A 17,559-nucleotide genomic window follows, 5' to 3' on the forward strand; every position below is an offset into this window, starting at 1 on the left:
ATTTTTCCAGCCAGTATGAAGTTACCTAGAATATAACGTATGCAAACTTTTTGGTATTGTAACGTATTTATTATTTGTCACAAAGAGTTCATGGTCACTATGTCAAAAATATTTTGATGCTTTGTTTAGAAATTGTAGTGTAAGAAGTGTATCCCAAAAATAGTATGACTTGAATTAAAAATCATGAAAGCAGCAAAACTACAGGAAATATTTTTGATACTTTGTTACATTATTACACAAATTGCAGTGGAACCTGTTGTGAGCATTCTTTCGTACGAAAACAAAAATTTTCTTAAAATCAAGCAAGATCCAGCTTCGTTTCAGTTAGCATTTAGAAACAAGAAACATGCTCCTGATAGATACTCTAACGATACAACTCCACGCGGCAATACTATGATGAATGCGATTAGGACATCACTCAACACTCCTGTAGGAACGAGCCCGAACTACAACCAAATTAAAAACAACAATGCTTATAACAATGATAAGCCTATTTCTCAGTACAAAAAATGGCAAGTAGGAAGAGTAAGTCGAAAACAGTATGAAATTATAAACATGTTGTGGAGAAAAACAAAAATATTTAATGATGTGGATTCAACCACTTCTAGCTATCGACAAAGGCGTAATAACGGGAGTGAAAGAATTGTAGACAATGTTCCTGTGTTTCGTCCACCTCTCGCAAGACTTCCAGCTCGACCGAGTGTCTCGTCTACAACTCGAAGCTTTATTGAATTCTATTATTTGGATGAAACAGATGATCGTTTGAAAGATTTTCCATCTAAAAAGTTAGTTCAGGTTCCAAACCGTAGTAAAGAACAGCAGCAGCAAGTTAGAAATGAGAACCATGAATTTGTTCTTGCTAATTCCCACATGTTTTCTTTTCGCATTGATGATAATGCCTACAAACGGACGAAGACGACCACTAGATTTTCGCAACCAACAAATAGAATGAGAAGACGTAAAACCAGAACACATTCTTCTTTAACTGGGTTTGAGTCTCTTAATTCTATAACACCTTCATTTAAATTACGTCTGCAACGTCAACAACAACAAATCAAGTATGATAACTTAATTCCAACGAAATCTTCAAGAGAAATTAAAATGAATGTAACAGTAAATACCTCGACTCCAACTGTTGCAAAAAACAATGGTGCAATTAGAACTCTTGTTACAAATGGCTTTGATAACGATACATGTCCAATAACTACAGAAGACAACATGGCAAATGAAAATATAACATCTGCACATAATAACAAAATACTAAACACAACCCCGATGGAGGAGACGACAGCATACGACAAGATTAAATTTTTCGAAATGTATGACAGACACACATCCTTCCCATATTATGATCAAAACGGGAGATTAATTGACGTGGACAATACAGATATTTTGATCAGGCGAAATGAATTAAACAATAATGAACGAAAGACACTTTTGGAACACGTTGATCAAGATATTTCTAAAGAACATAATCAGCCTCATAAGTCAAAACATTCTAAGAAACATATAGTCGAAACTTTCAAAAACGATATCCAACTCCAAAGTGATATCAATTCAATTCCAGTTGTCAACAATACAGTGAAAGCTGAAATATTGAATGATTCAGATGCAAACACCAATACAACACAAGACGTGAAACAAACAAAACATTCTGATTTATTCGAGTATAAAAGGAGCAAGCATGTAGACTGGACTCGGTATCCATTTGTTGCTGCCTATGTATACGAGCCATCACAGGTAATGGTCACAAAACTTATAATAGATTTTCAATTAGTACCTATGTCAAAATCAAATCACTTTAATGCATCCATAGTATACAGAGTGGTCTACAATTTTATACAGTAATATGTTCCAACTATGGGTCCTATTGTCTTAAGAGTTTTACGCACAACGATCAACAAGCGTATTATTTATTGTTACCAAGCTCTAATTATTGATCTTATTTTATCGTATTTTCCCTGAATAGTGTTCAAAATGTCGAAATCAATTTAAAACTTTCTGTTCATTGGAATTCATTTGCCACAAATCATAAACTTAATAAAATACCAATAGCCTGTCACGCACAAGCAACTAACAATAATACTAAAATGAAATATTTGATTTCACTTCTCAATTATTAAGAACTAAACGACAGAAGATTTATGATTTTACAATAAGTATCGAAAGACTACTTACACGTTTTCCTGGAATCTGAAAATGGGCTTCAGGATTAAAAATTTGACTAGAAACTTAGGCTTTATATAAAATAAGAAAATAAGGCAATTTAAGAAGTGGACAAAGTGATTGAAAACCTCTTAGGAAAATTTAATATATCGTATATAATCCGAGTCAGTTATATGTAGATTTTTTTTAAGTATTAAAAAAGAAATTATCTACAATTTGCCAATTGTCTACAGGTGCACTGTGACGCTGCTGGTATTAGTCCTCATTGGCTAATCACATCTGGGTCATGTCTGTCGAGGCATCATAAGAATCCAAGTGGAGAAGGTCGGTCAGCCTTTGTGACGTACTGTGGAGATTCTTGGTGGACTCCAGAACGCGTGGCTTACGTCAAATATAGCCTGGTGCACCCACGTTACAACCCAAGGGATAAAACGCGAAGACACCTCTATAATATCGGTATTCTTTTACTACACCTCATGTTTTTCTTTTCAAAATAAGAATTGTAACAGTAGGAATTGGTATAATCACATTAGGTGCGTATGTTCCCTTTTTTGTTAACAACTTCGGAGACTTTTTGTCAGTACTATCTGATAACTTAGGCAATACATCAAAATAATAATAAAAAAAAACTTTTACTAGACATATAAGATTGACTTTCGTCTTCCGTGGATGCCAGAAAGTGACATAAATAAACCAATAACAGAATACTCGTAGTCATCGCTTGTCGCAAAAAGTAATCTACGTCTGTATGTTGGTTTGGTACAATATTACTTCTTGTCTAGGCAGACAAAAATAAGACTATAATAAGAAAAATAACCAGAAATATAACAGACTGTTATCGAAGACAACGCTTGCGTTGTGTTTCGTTGTGTGAATGAGGTTACCGGAGGCACAATTACCCCAATCCCTGATTCCCCAACAATACTTAAATTCCTAACCCCTAAAATACCGGCAACGCACTTGTAACGCCTCTGTTGTTTCAAGTGTTCATGGGCGGCAGCGATTACTTACCATCAGGTGATCCGTCTGATCGTTTACCGGCTTATTCCATAAAAAATAAGTCATTATTCGTATGATAATAGGCAAGTTTGATACGAATTCAATTAAAGATATATTAATTATGATAAAAAATTTACTAAGCATGTATACCGCAAATAAAAATTGTATACGCAGAAGTATAGACGGAAAGAAGGAAATCGCTGTATAGCATAAAATAAAATTAATTACCTACGCCTTTGACAGGCAACATAATTAAATCGCGGTCCAAGCATAACCTACTTCATTATTGTGATCACGAAACATCTAAATATTACATTAGCAGTTAACAATACGATTTTTACCTTGTTATAATAAAACAGAGAAAATAATATATCAGCAATATAAAGTATGTCGAATACTATACCATTCGGAGAAACTAAAATAATATTAGGTTCACATTATAATGTCATGCTTTAGGGAAAAAATAATGTAGCCTAATTATTACGTATCATTATTTTCTTTACTAGCTAGGGACTTGTATCTTTAATATGTTTATTTTTTACGTAAGTAATAGTAATATAATACTTATTACTTCGAACAGGTAACCTCTGTAGCCTAAAAGTTGGCTAAGTATCGATGCCTGTGTCATTAAGCCACCCTTGAAAACAGTTAAATAAATAAAAATATCAAATAGCCTCGGAATCGTATACCACGTCGGCTAGAAAATACTTAATAAATAAGTCTGTTTTTTAGGTCTAATTCAAGTGATAACTTCAATGGCATCAGCGTGCAGCGCTTGGTCGTCGATTTCCATGATGTCCCATCAATTCGTAGCTGATGAAAAAGGAACTCTTGCCAATGCGGTTGGATGGGGTTTAGATAGGTAGATTAAAGTTATTTTCACTTGGTAAAAAACTATGTTCTTATCATTATTTTGTTCATTTTGTTTAAAGAAGAGGCTAACGACTGTCTCATCTCATCGCACCTTAATAGGAAGAGTAACACTAACCAAAAAAGCTATATTTTCAGTAGAAGCATTTAAAGTTATTTTTTTATAGTAGTTGGGTATAAAAATGTATCTTCGGTCGCTAAGACATCTCTTAGCGACCGAAGATCATTTTTTTTTGTTAGCAGTGCCATCGCACTGCTAAAAAAAAAAACATATTTTTCGTAGTGACGGTCTTCTTATCAATGTGCGACATCTCAAAGAAATAGGAACATAATATTTCGTACTCTTGTGAATAAATATAAAAATAGACGACTCTGAAAAATAACAATGAAAAATTGCGTAAAGCTGTAGTGAACAAAAAGAGAGACAATTACAGTGGGATTTCAGGTTCTTAAAGAATAAATCCTTCTTGCTTATTACAGTCTACATTAAGGCTCAGAATGCGAAAGATAGCATGTCTATGGCTTAAGACCATAATAGCCAGTACTTAAATAATGTTAAGCTTATCATTGCTCATATGATATTACGATATCATATGACACGCTAATATGATACTAATCTTTATAGGAAGGGTAAAGTTATGCATAGTTCTGAAAATAAGCTAACTATTCTTACAGATTCGACTCAAGATATTCATCCAGTGATTTACCGAAGTCACCGCTTATGTCGTACGAAAATGAAGTATTCTCTGATTCCTGTCCCGGCAATGTGGGGTACAGGTAAAATAAAGCTTTGTCATAAGATTAATGAACTTATAGCAAAGGTTATATCCTAATAGAGCTGGATTTTCGAAGCAAATGACTTTGAATATTTTTTTACGGATCGGAGGATAATGGTTTATTAACTTAACAACTTGGATATATTTGTACATATTTCTTAATTCTTCTGCCATGTTTTTTCTTTAATAGCAAACATTATCTTCATATAATATTTGTACCGTGCGAGTTCCTTAATTGGATCACATTTTCAGTAAAGCGAAGCGGCTTGCCGAAGATGGTGGTGTCAAAAACGTGTACTGCCTGGCTTTGCCGCCATATGCTGGCGAGGACAGTGACCCCATCCACGGTGGCTTGCTGCTCGTCGGAGGAAAATTGGTCGCCTTATACTTACAGGTTACTTATGCCATACTAGACTTTCAGACTTATTTTCATAAGTAGAATAAAAATGTCATCCACTTAAACGTTAAGCAGGAGACATGGTTTGGAATACTCAAGTAATTGTCTTGAAATGTGCTTTCTTAGCCTCCTACATTCAGTAATATCTCCTATACAAATGGCACCATACCTAATACTGATTGTGATGATATTAATCACGATCACGACCTACGTTTTGTAGATAATACATCCAAGTTTTACCCATTGGTGTGAATATTATTTGGACCCTCGATGAAGTCATTACCACTTTTAACATATTTAATGAGTATGGTTGTATTTTCGTAATACTTATGCCATTCGTTTTTGATATTATTTTGTAGTAATAAAACCAAAAGAGACAGGATTAAAATACAGTATTTTCTGAATGTATATACAATTTTATTTTGTTAATCATTATGAATTATTAATAATTTATTCTGAATTCAATACAAATGATAATTAACTAAAGTGGATATTCAGAATTAAAATAAATTATTCAGTAGAACTGAATTCTTCCAGTAGATATATGCTTTATATGATCCGAAATTTATTTATTTATTTGAATAGAACGGTACAAGCCAATGTTTTCACGAATATATTGTGGGATGCTTAAATTTACATTTAGTGTTTGTTTCATGTCAATCGGTTCATAAATAAAAAAGTTATGTCAAATTAAAGAATCACGTCGAAACTATTCTATTTATACCATCTCCGCAACTATTTGACGGAAAATTTTCATCGTTTAAAACCTTAGAAAGGATATAGGATAGTTTTTATTTCAAAAATCTAAAAATAAAATGCTGTTTCGTATATTCTAAATAAATAAATTGGTTTCGTTGTATTAGTCAAATAATAAGTTTATTTGTTGGGTTTTCCTATTATTCTGGTTAAATTATTTAACGTAGGTTTAGTTTGATATCGATTATTAGTAGTTACTGTAGTTAGTTTTTTTAATAAAGGAGAATGCTCAACGAAGTATGGGGAAAATACCCAGGCCCGGCGCAAACGATTTGTATCTCAGTTTATCAGTATAAATGAGTAATAAAATCCCGTATAGTTACCATCGTCGAAAACGATGGCTAAATGTAGGAAATTGCTATTTGCTTTTGTCAGGGACTATATTTAAATCGATAAACAGTGGACGTCTTTCGGCTGGTATGATGATGATATTTAAAGGATATTACGAGTAGAAAGTATGAAAACAAATGTATACATTATCAAAACATCATGTATTAGATTATTCAAAGTTCAATCATTTTCTACATCTAATATTACATTTTGTAGTGAAAGTGCGGGATTTGCAAAACCATCTTGGTGCCTTGCCCACCCAAGGTAGTATATGATGGACATCACATGGGCACAACAACCGAGCGTCCTTTTCCCATGTATGCATTAACAATAATATTCGCCAATTGCATTTCTCCCACTACCTCTACTATATAAAACGTCTTATATCACGCTGTATTGATGAGGGGGTGATCTGTGATTGATGCTCACGGCGTATAGGAAGTATTAACGTATTAACTCAATAAAATAGAGATATTACTAAGTTTCATAAATCAAAACAATGATAAAAATTAATCCATGCTAAAAAATAAATATCAATTTCCAACATTTAGCCATCGTTTTGATGATGGTACCTATATAGCATTTCGGCGCCGGGCCTGGGTTTTTTTTGAGCATTCTCCATTGTAAGTCTAATTTATTAATTAATTAGATAGATTAGATTTAAGTCGTTTCTTTTAAATTATTTAGTTTAAGCTTGGTTATTATAGCATAGAGGATAGGTTGTAATACAATTTCTTTTTAAATTGTTATAAATTCGTAATTCGTAGCTTTCTTTAGTTTAAGTCCGTTTTTAAACTATTTTTTCAATGCCCTAAGTGAGTATACATCTATTAAATTCAAACGCAGAGCTCATTATCTTGATTTTTGAAGAGTTCCCTGGAATATCTTCTACATCTCATTTTTGAAGAGATTCCGCGAGATCGGGAACTATGTGGTTAAAACCAAAAATTTGCCGGAAGTCACTATTCCACGCGAACGAAGTCGCGGGCAAAAGCTAGTGCTTTATATAATCCGAAATAAATGTTATTGTAAAAATCAACATAAAACTTTGTGCAATATACAGACGTAAAAACATGGCTAAACGGGTCGGTTTCCCCTTTTCCTTTGTATGCTAGTATAATGCTATTACAGAACTCATGCTTTGTCTAGCTTCTCATTTCCTGGTTTCCTGTCAACTGCGGGAGAATAGCGCGTCGGCTTATAACGATACCTCCTTAATCTAAACGTGTTAGGATGGCTTTATCATAAACGTCGTCGCCTGATTATCTTATTATCTGAATAATGTTATTTAGTAGTTTCTGCAATCTCTAAGTTAGGCGCTGTTTCGGGAAAGTTTTGAACTAAAACTAGATTTGAATGATTTCATTTGCGTGGTTTCTGCATACCCTACAACAATTATATTGTAGACTAGCTTTTGCCCGCGACTTCGTTCGCGTGGAATAGTGACTTCCGGCAAAGGCTCTCTTCAAAAATGAGATGTGGAAGATATTCCAGGGAACTCTTCAAAAATCAACATAATGAGCTCTGCGTTTGAATTTAATAGATGTATACTCACTTAGGGCATTGAAAAAATAGTTTAAAAACGGACTTAAACTAACTTAAAACTAAAGAAAGCTACGAATTACGAATTTATAACAATTAAAAAAGAAACTATATTACAACCTATCCTCTATGCTATAATAACCAAGCTTAAACTAAATAATTTAAAAGAAACGACTTAAATCTAATCTAATTTAAAAAAAAATTAGACTTACAATTTTATTAAAAAAACTAACTACAGTAACTACTAATAATCGATATCAAACTAAAACGTTAAATAGTTTAACCAAATTACCAGGAAAACCCAACAAATAAACTTATTAATTGACAAATACAACGAAACCAATTTAGAATATACGAAACAGCAGGACCACTACAGACAAATAATCATACGACTGATAATACACTTTTTCTACGATAACCGAAGCGCTCGGCCAATACCTAACCAAATGAATGTAACGAAACCATAGCGCGATCTATTTCGCAACGCTATCTGTCGAGGATAAAGACAACTTGGATTATTTATTTATACTCCGTTCAGATTTTCTTTGTACTAAAAGTTTAATTATATTGATATTATTTTTTTCATACCACTATTTATTTCTTTTTTCGATGAATTAAAACAATAACATGAACCGAAGTCGTGCAACGATCGACATAGAATTATCTATACTCCGTTAGAGCATTTTCTTTGTACTAAATGTTTTATTATATTGATATTATTTTTGTCATACCTTTTTACTATTTATTTACTTTTTTTCGATGAATTAAAACAATAACATGAACCGAAGTCGTGTAACGATCGACATAGAATTAATAAATAATTTATTTCTTATTTTTATTTTTTGATTTTTGAAATAAAAATATATCTATGTCCTTTCTAAGGTTCTAAACTATATCTGTACCAAATTTCAACAAATCCGTCAAATAGTTGCTGATTAATGGTATAAGCATAGAATGTTCGACGTGATTCTAATTTGACATAACTTTTTATTTATGAACCGATTGACATGAAACAAACACTAAATGTAAATTTAAGCATCCCACAATATATTCGTGAAAACCGCATCCAACTCGGATCAGCCGTTTCTGAGATTAGCGCGCACAGACGAACAGACAAACAGACAAACAGACAAACAGAGAAAAAAAAGTTAATTACATTTTTGGGTTCGACATCGACATAACAATAACCCCTGCTATTTTTTTTATTTTTATTTTCAATGTACAGACAGCACTTTTCTACGATTTTATTATATGTATAGATGTAAATATAGTATTTATATAATATCAGATTCAAGTAAATGATCAGCGTTAGACTGTGACACTAGAATAAATTAATCTAATAAATCATCTCATCCATGTAACTTCATAGTAGTTACCAATTCAAGAGATTTGATAAGTAAGGTTCATTAAACACAAAATATTATTACAATAAATGCAAACGTAGATTTGTTTGAAGAACAGCATCACTTCATTCCATTCTTAATTGTCTGTAACTTTGAATGATACAAAAAATGTCGACTTTGTGCTAATGAACTTGAAAGTCCTCAATTTATTGCGAAGCTTTTCCACTCTAGAGCGATCAAAATTTACAAACGGAATTCTTGATGACGAATAATTTGTGCCGCAAAAATCTTTACTGATATAGGAACGTGGTGTGAGTTCATTAGCCAAACTAATTTTATTTTAATGTCCTTCTGGTAAATTGTATTAAAATATTAGACATGTATGTTTTATTTTCTTACGGAAACAAATACATTCTTTCAAAAATTTCAGTTTCATTGATTTGATTTTTCAAACCGATATATTTGTACATAAAAAAATATAAATGTACGACGCGACAAACGCGAAAGTGAAGCCTAAACTTTGATTCGTTTTATCTAAATATTGTTATCTTATATGACAAAATAAAAAAAATATATGTCTAAAATTTTTAATTACGAAACTGACGGATCGTCGTCCCTATTATTACCTTTAACCCGCCATTGGTGACCTATATGTCTATGAGACCGGGTAATTTAAAAACAAATAATATTTTTTAAACTGTTTATCGAATTAGGTTGCGATTTCGAGTAGCTGCCTTACTACACGCCCTCTACCATTAGTCCACCCCGCAACAGCAATGCGAGCGTTTTATTTTTATGTCCTTTCTATGCCATTTTATCTCAGTAAGACAAATACACGTCACCAATGGCGGGTTAAAATAATCACACGAATACTAAATTCGATACACATATTATTAACTCTAATGAAATACCTGAGAACATAAATAATGTCGTAATGAGATTCGGAAGATGTTTAACTTTACCAACTTCTCTTGAAATTTCAATCTCAGGGTTTAGCGTTGCTATTAGTTTATTCCAACAAAGTCGGAATACGCGGTATATAGGTAATATTTTAATGATTTTAACACGCCCGAATAAAATTGTTAATTAATTTTACTGTACAGAAATTGTTAATGAATTTGTGCGCGTGAAAAAGCTACATTTCTTTCCAAACTCTTATTTATCTTTAAAATAACATAATATATATTTATCAGGATCTATTTAACAATTTAAGAAAAACCTACCAAATCAACAAATTCAATTTGACATACATTTTTGAATTTAATGAAGGTTATTATACGATTTTCTCTTTATTACGCTTATTACAATCTATTTAAATGATACAATAACAGTGTAAACGTTATTATGCTAACTAACTGTGTCGTGCTGGGCAATTGTGCAAAGCTTTACGGAAGTGCAATACAATACACTTCCCAGACAACCGGGGAGTGCAGCCAGCTAGCTATTCGAACGACCGGCAACCGGCAACCGCCCGACCGCAGCTAAGTTTCGCAAGCTAATCACTGTCATGACCTAACAATCTAGCTTTCATTTTATAGCACTCAGATTTAGCTTATCATATTATATTGGTTATATGTTATTAAAATAACACCTAATTATTTCTGGGAAGTTTATTTATAGCAATGGTCGACCGGTTGTTCCCGGTAAGTTCGTAACTCTCTATAGTCATCATATGTCTATAGTGTTTATAGTGATATACGATGTGATATTAATAAGATGTTTTTAATGATCAGGTCCAAAAATCAATATCAATTATTACAACTTTTTTTTATAAAAAAGAAAATTCTATTTTAATTGTGACTTAACATAGTTTAAAACCGTACTAAAAACAAAGTTTTTAGTTCTGACCAACTAACATAAGCTTACTAAAATAATTTAATTTTACTGAAAATTTCTCATAAAGTTTCATAATAATTATCCACGTAGTATACAGGACGGTCTCGAAGCTATTTTTAATTATGTAGATGAAAATATTTTTCTCATTTAATTCTCACCTGGGAATTGTTAGCTATGATATTATATTGTGCGCCGTTTTAATTTCAATGTTGTTCTAATTTTACTTTTTATTCTTTGAAATTATTTACTTTTAAAGCATTTTTGTTTGAACACTTTTACTCGGTTGATTTTGAACTTGAATTGAAAGCGAAGGAGGTTCTCTATTTATATGTTTTTCCATCAGAGATATGTTATGTAGCTATGCTACGAAGATGTAATAGCTAAGCTGTGAAACTATGTAACCATTTCCACTAATATTAAGCTCTGTAGCTATAAAGATGCGCCGCCGCAAAGTAATTGTCCGAGGAAGATGCACAGCTCAAGTATGCGATGTATCGATAGTAGAATAGCCATCCATAGCACACATCTTTCCATATAAAAACATAGCTTAGCTGAGTCTGTTTCCACCAGTGCTAAGCTATGTATACCAATGAATATGATTGGTGGAAGCCAAACGCATCCACAGTAACGTAGCATAGCACATCTCTGTTGGAAAAAGCACCATAAAGCTCATTGTTTTAAACTCACTCAATTAGATTCTTTTACAGGAAGAAAGGCGGCCTTGGGGCGACCAGTCTGCTCAGTACACAGGCATCTGGCGACTTGTTCCATGGATCCTCGATGTGGCTCGAGAGAACGATGACGTAGACGCTTTCACACTCGATATGTAATACCTACTTATTTTATGTAAATATTTTTGGTAATTTGTTGTATAAATACTTTTTTTTTTGTATAATCTGTTGTTATACGTTTTTTTTGTAATATTGCATGTTTTACTTATACTTATTTGTGTTTTTGTGATAAGTACGTTTATCGTTATACATGTTTTACAAAAAACCATTTGCTGTTTTTGTTTACAGGATATCATAATCATAAAATTCTTGGGAAAGTTAGGTATAAAAATAGTCATGAATCTTATTAAAACACAAAAATATACATTGAATGCCCAGCGCAATCTGATCTAAATCTAAAAACAACTTCAATGAGTAATTTTATTCATAGAATATCTTGATAGTTTGGAGATAGGACAAAAATATACGGACATTGAGCCCTGTTTTATCTTTAGACATCAAAAGAATGTTTGTCCTAGGGCTTAGTCAACGTCAAGGCATTAATTAATCTCGATAAAAGTTCATTGACTTAATCTTTGAGAGAAGCAAATCAAACAACTCCATACAAAACTTAGAGAGACTTTATTTATCATTATCACTTACGTTTACTTATATTAAAACAAAAAAAAAATTAAAAACAAAAAACTTTGCAAAGTGCTCACACAACATATTTAAATATTCTAATAAAATCGTGAATAAAATTCAAATTAATTTTGTATTTACATATAATTTCAGAGATGTCTTATAAGTATATCAAGTTAATTTTAACTCTAATTTGTTTTGCAAAGTTTCTTAATAATATTTAAACGGTGCTTAAAACTGTAGTTTCATGAACTTTGGTTAGTATACATAATGTTGTTTTGTGTAAAATTATCAGAACATGGAAATTATTAACAAAAAAGTGAGAAGCCTGATATTTCCATCAGAGTGTTCATATTTCTATTATACCATTCGTGAGACATACTAACACGTGCTTGCTCACATAATTATTTGACGAGGAACTCGACTAGTTCCAAGCCGTACTAGAGGCTCATATTCATGAGCAGCACTCCGCGACACAAGAAGCGGCAACATTCATGTGCTTAGGTACTTACGTAAGTAAGCCAAAATATATAAAAGATCATTTAGTTTGTTTCACGAAAGTTATAATACAAATATATAACCTTAATATGAAGTCATAAAAGCAAATGGTCTGTTACCTAAATTCGATAACGTTACATTAGTAGGATACATTCGCTTTCGAAATGTTATTATGTATGTATCGTCAATAAAATTAGGTTTAGGTATTACAGGGAGCTATAAATTGACCTTTTAGGTGAAGGTACGAACGTAACCTTGAACTTGATCTGTTTTAATGGAGGTTATATGTGAAGATTACAATTATTTTCCGTCTTGAATAATATTAATGGAAACTCGATTAAAGTTGACATTAAAGATAGAGCTTCATTAATTGCTCGGTTGATATCGCTTTTCATTTCTTCGTGTTCGTAAAAAAGCTAGTGAAGACAGGTATTGTATACTTATTTGGAAAACCATGAGTATTTCACTCATACATACATAGAAACTATATAAAAAACTCTGTAACTTTAAATTATATAAATGCTGTATAAGTTTGAACATCACATCAATTATAAATCGGTAAAAAAAAAAACAATTTGGGGAAAGCCGTAATTACTGCAAATAGGCCCTGGTAACCACAACTCTGCCAAAAGCAAGGGTTTTGAACCATTTGCGGTTTCAGTCGAAATACTTCTTGTTCATGACGTCACGCATCCACGACACGTAGCCTGCGGTCCGTGTGTAAATTCCGTATTTGCCCCTCTTACCGCAACCATCACCGAAGCTCGTGATACCCTGTCAATGAAAATGATTATCCATTTAATGCATGTTGTTTAAAATAAGACAAACAAATTATTGAAAATGTTTTATGCACAGATATATACCTATAGAAATTCTTTTACATTATACAGACTTCTTTAAATATTCATTAATTATTAACAGCCTGTCAGTATTCACAGCTAGACTGGGGCCTACTCTCTATTGTATAAAAGAGAAGTTCACAATTGACTCAGTATTTATTACCTAAAAACTAACAACAAAATAAATTAGCAACGAGAGTATAAGAAGTGAGCAAGTACAATTCTATGTATTTAAATTAATCATTATGTTTTCGTAACATTTTGACGAAGACTTTTATTAAAATATTATCATCTACATATTAATCCTACACAAATTAAAATTCCTCCGTTTATTATTACTTGAACGCGTGTACATCACAATTACATTGTTGAACGGGAAATTTGAAATGTCACCCAAAACACATGAACGGGGAAACTTTCCATGGCTATACACAAATGTACGACGATTTCCCAACAATGTGTTTTCATTCGAAAACTTTTAATTAGATTTGAAAAAAGTAGGAGTTTGTATCGAGTCGGCTGTGTGATTGCTTCCAATAAAGTTGTAACACATTCGGCGTATTGAATTTTAATTTTTCATTGATTGAGAAATGTGCGTTGCTAATATTAGAGGATACGATATAAGATCTAAATTCTCTGTAGAGGACTTAGGGGGAGGCTTTTGTTGCAGTGGACGCGTTTTGGCTGATGATGATGATGATGATAATGACGAAATAAGATCGACCTTCCTGCCGAGTTAAAATAATTTAATTGTAATGCGACTGGGGATGTACCTACAACAAAGAGGTGTGAGTTTAATGTAAAGTTAATGGTGAAATTAAAAAAGAAGATTTTTTAATTTTGAATTAATTATAGCCTGGACAAGATTTTGCCAGTATTGAAGATATTTTTTATAATGTTTAACACATTGAACGCCGTGGTGGTCACCGGTGACCGACGTCAGGAGGATTTGCCTTCAACGGTATTCTATTGGCAGTCAAAGATGTAATGAACTAAATTACCTATAGAGTAGTTATTATCAATTAAACAGCTCGGTGAAGATCGATGTTATATTGGATCCGATATATCCGATACAAATTGATGAGATTTACACCAATCGATATATCTAATAGTATCAATGTTTACAACATAGTACCAACCTTTATACGACGCAATACGAAGATGAATAAGTACCTAGTTAAACTTTGTTACACTAATAAAGTGGTACATGCAATTACTATAGTAGGTCCTATTTGGTCGTAGACAACATTGTATCACAAAATCTGCTTTAGATATAATATTGGTGTTTGACCACTATGTTATTTATTGACTGTTGTTAATAGGTACATAATTCCATATATTTATTTAAAATTCTCTTATACATAATTATTATTACGTCCGTCGAACTGAACTTTAAACAACTAAATTCTGCCTAAAGTCCATATTCTACGCGTACGAAGTTGCGGGCCGAAACTGTTTTTTTTTAAACTTCCTTCTAATAATTTCTATAGTTTTATTAAATACAAGTACTACTGGGCTTTATTCGGATTTGTGATTTTTTTTCAGTAACTCTCACGATGTCTGGAATTGTGTCCAGTATATGGCAGTAGACTCACCCCCTATTACATGGGTCTTATGAAACAATAGGCGAAAAGTGGGTGTACATTGTACAGTGGCATTACCATTGGCCGTAATGTGCACCTCTACCTACCCTTCAAAGATAAAAGGCGTGACGTGTATATATTAAAATACAAAAATAAAAATGTAGGTCATATGAGTCTTAAATGTGTCTTTACTATAGATTTTTTAACACAACTAGCAAAAAATGGGTCTGCTTTTAGTCCTTCTCGGCTATGCCTACCCAACGGAATATATAATAATAATAGTTTTCCGTCCTTTTTAGGCGATCTGGAACAAGAATTCACATATCTACTGAACTGAAAATAACATGGATGAACAAGTGAGAAAAAATTCTATTCTTTCCTTACTAACGTACGAAAATTCTTGTAGGTAAAAGGTTTTATCGCCTCTAGTCTTCCAAAACGGGCCATTGAACTCAGTATTGCAAATAAAATTCAATTCACTTCTATAACGTTTATTCTGTTTATACATACCTAAGTATTTGTGCATTTTTCTCGATTATCTAATATCTATATGCCAAGTAGTGGTCTAAAAATAAGCTTAAGACTCTGCACTAGTACTTTAAAAAGTAAAATGTAGTCTATCTACGTGATCCACATTTCAAGTCATCTGTTATTTCCATAGTACTTAGTTGTTAGAATAGTTTGTTACTTAGTAAAAATGTTAAAACTCTCACTTTCTAAGTCGGTACACGTGCGCTCATACGGATCGGTCATACCAAGAAGGCACTGCAAAATAAAAACATTCAACAATGTTTGCTCATAAACATTAAAAGAGACAATTAGGTCCTTCCATTGCCACCATTTTACCGTAGACAAACAACATTTTAAAGCATAAAGCATAAACGTCGGTTATAAGCATTTAAAATATGTCCACACAAATGCAAATTACTGAGGACAATTACCCATGTTAGGTTTACGATTATCTGCCATTTAATTCGGGATCCTGAAAAAATTATCCCTCTCTAATGTTCGATAAGCTTCTTGCTTTCTCGTCAAATTGTGAATGTCACGTCCATTTTACTATGATTGGAAGGGATCTTTTTAAAAGGTTTATAAGCCCTGAATTTGGTAGAATCAGGAGTACCTATTCGGTATTGACACACAATCATTTTAACTCGTTGTTAGAAGTTACGACACGTTCCTAGATCATATCACGCCTGGATGAATATAAACATTTTAACCTTACTAAAATTTAAAAACGTAGTTAGTCCATGTAGTTTTTATTGTTAGTAAAATAAAGTTGTCCTAGAAACAGTAGTGACTAACTCTCTACTCTAAAACTGGAGACTAAACGCCGTACTGAGAGTCATTTAATGGATACTTAACCCAGTCCTTAGCTATTGTTTTCGATACAAAATTACAAAAATTTTATTAAATCTGTCTAAATACGGCAGTAAGCCTTAACTACGACCCCGAAGCAGCCTGACGAGCGTGGAGATTATGAAAAATCCCTTCTTATCAGGAAATCCTTTTCAGCAGTGGACGTATACCAGCTGATGGTGCCGACGATGAACACCATGCTAGAGCACGATGCTAGGTCAAAGGGTCCCTCAGTATGTTAACTTAGTAAGTTCTACCATTTGTGTTGCGCGTCGCAATGTCTCTCTGCATTGTTCTCACGTATGTGTACAATTATTGAATGGAAAATGTATCAGAGAAATTGTAAATATATGTATTTTTTTAATGAGTAACGGATGGAGTTTCTTTCTCATTCTTCTCCATTTGAAGCAACACTATGGAACGAGCACCTAGCTTCTCTGACGGTTAGACTGACAGACTATTATTTATTTGTTATCATTTCAGTTTTTTTATGGTTTAATTGGAATAAATGATTTGACTTTGACTATGAACTCAACAACTATTTTTTATACTTGTCTTTGTCTCAAAAATGGGATACAATTAGCCCAAGCACTTTAAAAATTAATTTACATTTTTAGTAAAAATCCTTGACCTGTAATTAGTTTCGTCTTGTAGAGCGAACTAAATTATATTTTTTACAAAACATTTTTTTAATTTACTTGCTTATTAAATAAAAACTACTCAATTATAAACTTGATTGTCCTTCAACGAAAATTTCAAAGACGAGATATACAAAAAGGTTTACAAAATAGACAAAATTGAAGGAAAAAGTATCGGAAAAGACGAAACTAAAGGGGTTTTCACAATCAGCATCTCGGAAGTGGTCGTCTCTGTACCTGTTCCGAATTGCAGAGCAGTCGCTATAAACGCTAAA

At 32.6% G+C, this 17,559-nt stretch overlaps 2 protein-coding genes across 3 annotated transcripts in view; one reads left to right on the forward strand and one right to left on the reverse strand.

The window, feature by feature from the left end:
* Window positions 1-66: 66 nt before the first annotated feature.
* Window positions 67-15,761, forward strand: LOC118262118 (uncharacterized). Of its 2 annotated transcripts, XM_050701063.1 has the most exons (7): window positions 67-1,740; window positions 2,400-2,622; window positions 3,898-4,027; window positions 4,711-4,812; window positions 5,064-5,205; window positions 11,723-11,861; window positions 15,587-15,761. In XM_050701063.1, the coding sequence occupies exons 1-6, from the start codon at window positions 184-186 to the stop codon at window positions 11,843-11,845; spliced, it is 2,277 nt and encodes a 758-aa protein (XP_050557020.1). In that variant the 5' UTR covers window positions 67-183; the 3' UTR covers window positions 11,846-11,861; window positions 15,587-15,761. The 2 variants fall into 2 exon arrangements, with proteins under 2 accessions (XP_050557020.1, XP_035429153.2); XM_035573260.2 differs by lacking the exon at window positions 15,587-15,761 and having other exon boundaries at window positions 11,723-12,014.
* Window positions 12,349-17,559, reverse strand: part of LOC118262013 (transmembrane protease serine 9) — a 71,284-nt gene continuing 66,073 nt past the window's right edge. Inside the window, exon 12 of the mRNA XM_050701065.1 lies at window positions 12,349-13,639. Within this exon, the coding sequence (XP_050557022.1) occupies window positions 13,523-13,639 (117 nt within the window). The 3' untranslated portion in view covers window positions 12,349-13,522. The remainder of the gene's footprint in view (window positions 13,640-17,559) is intronic.

This window comes from Spodoptera frugiperda, chromosome 20 (assembly GCF_023101765.2).
Source record: "Spodoptera frugiperda isolate SF20-4 chromosome 20, AGI-APGP_CSIRO_Sfru_2.0, whole genome shotgun sequence".
Lineage (NCBI taxonomy): Eukaryota > Metazoa > Arthropoda > Insecta > Lepidoptera > Noctuidae > Spodoptera > Spodoptera frugiperda.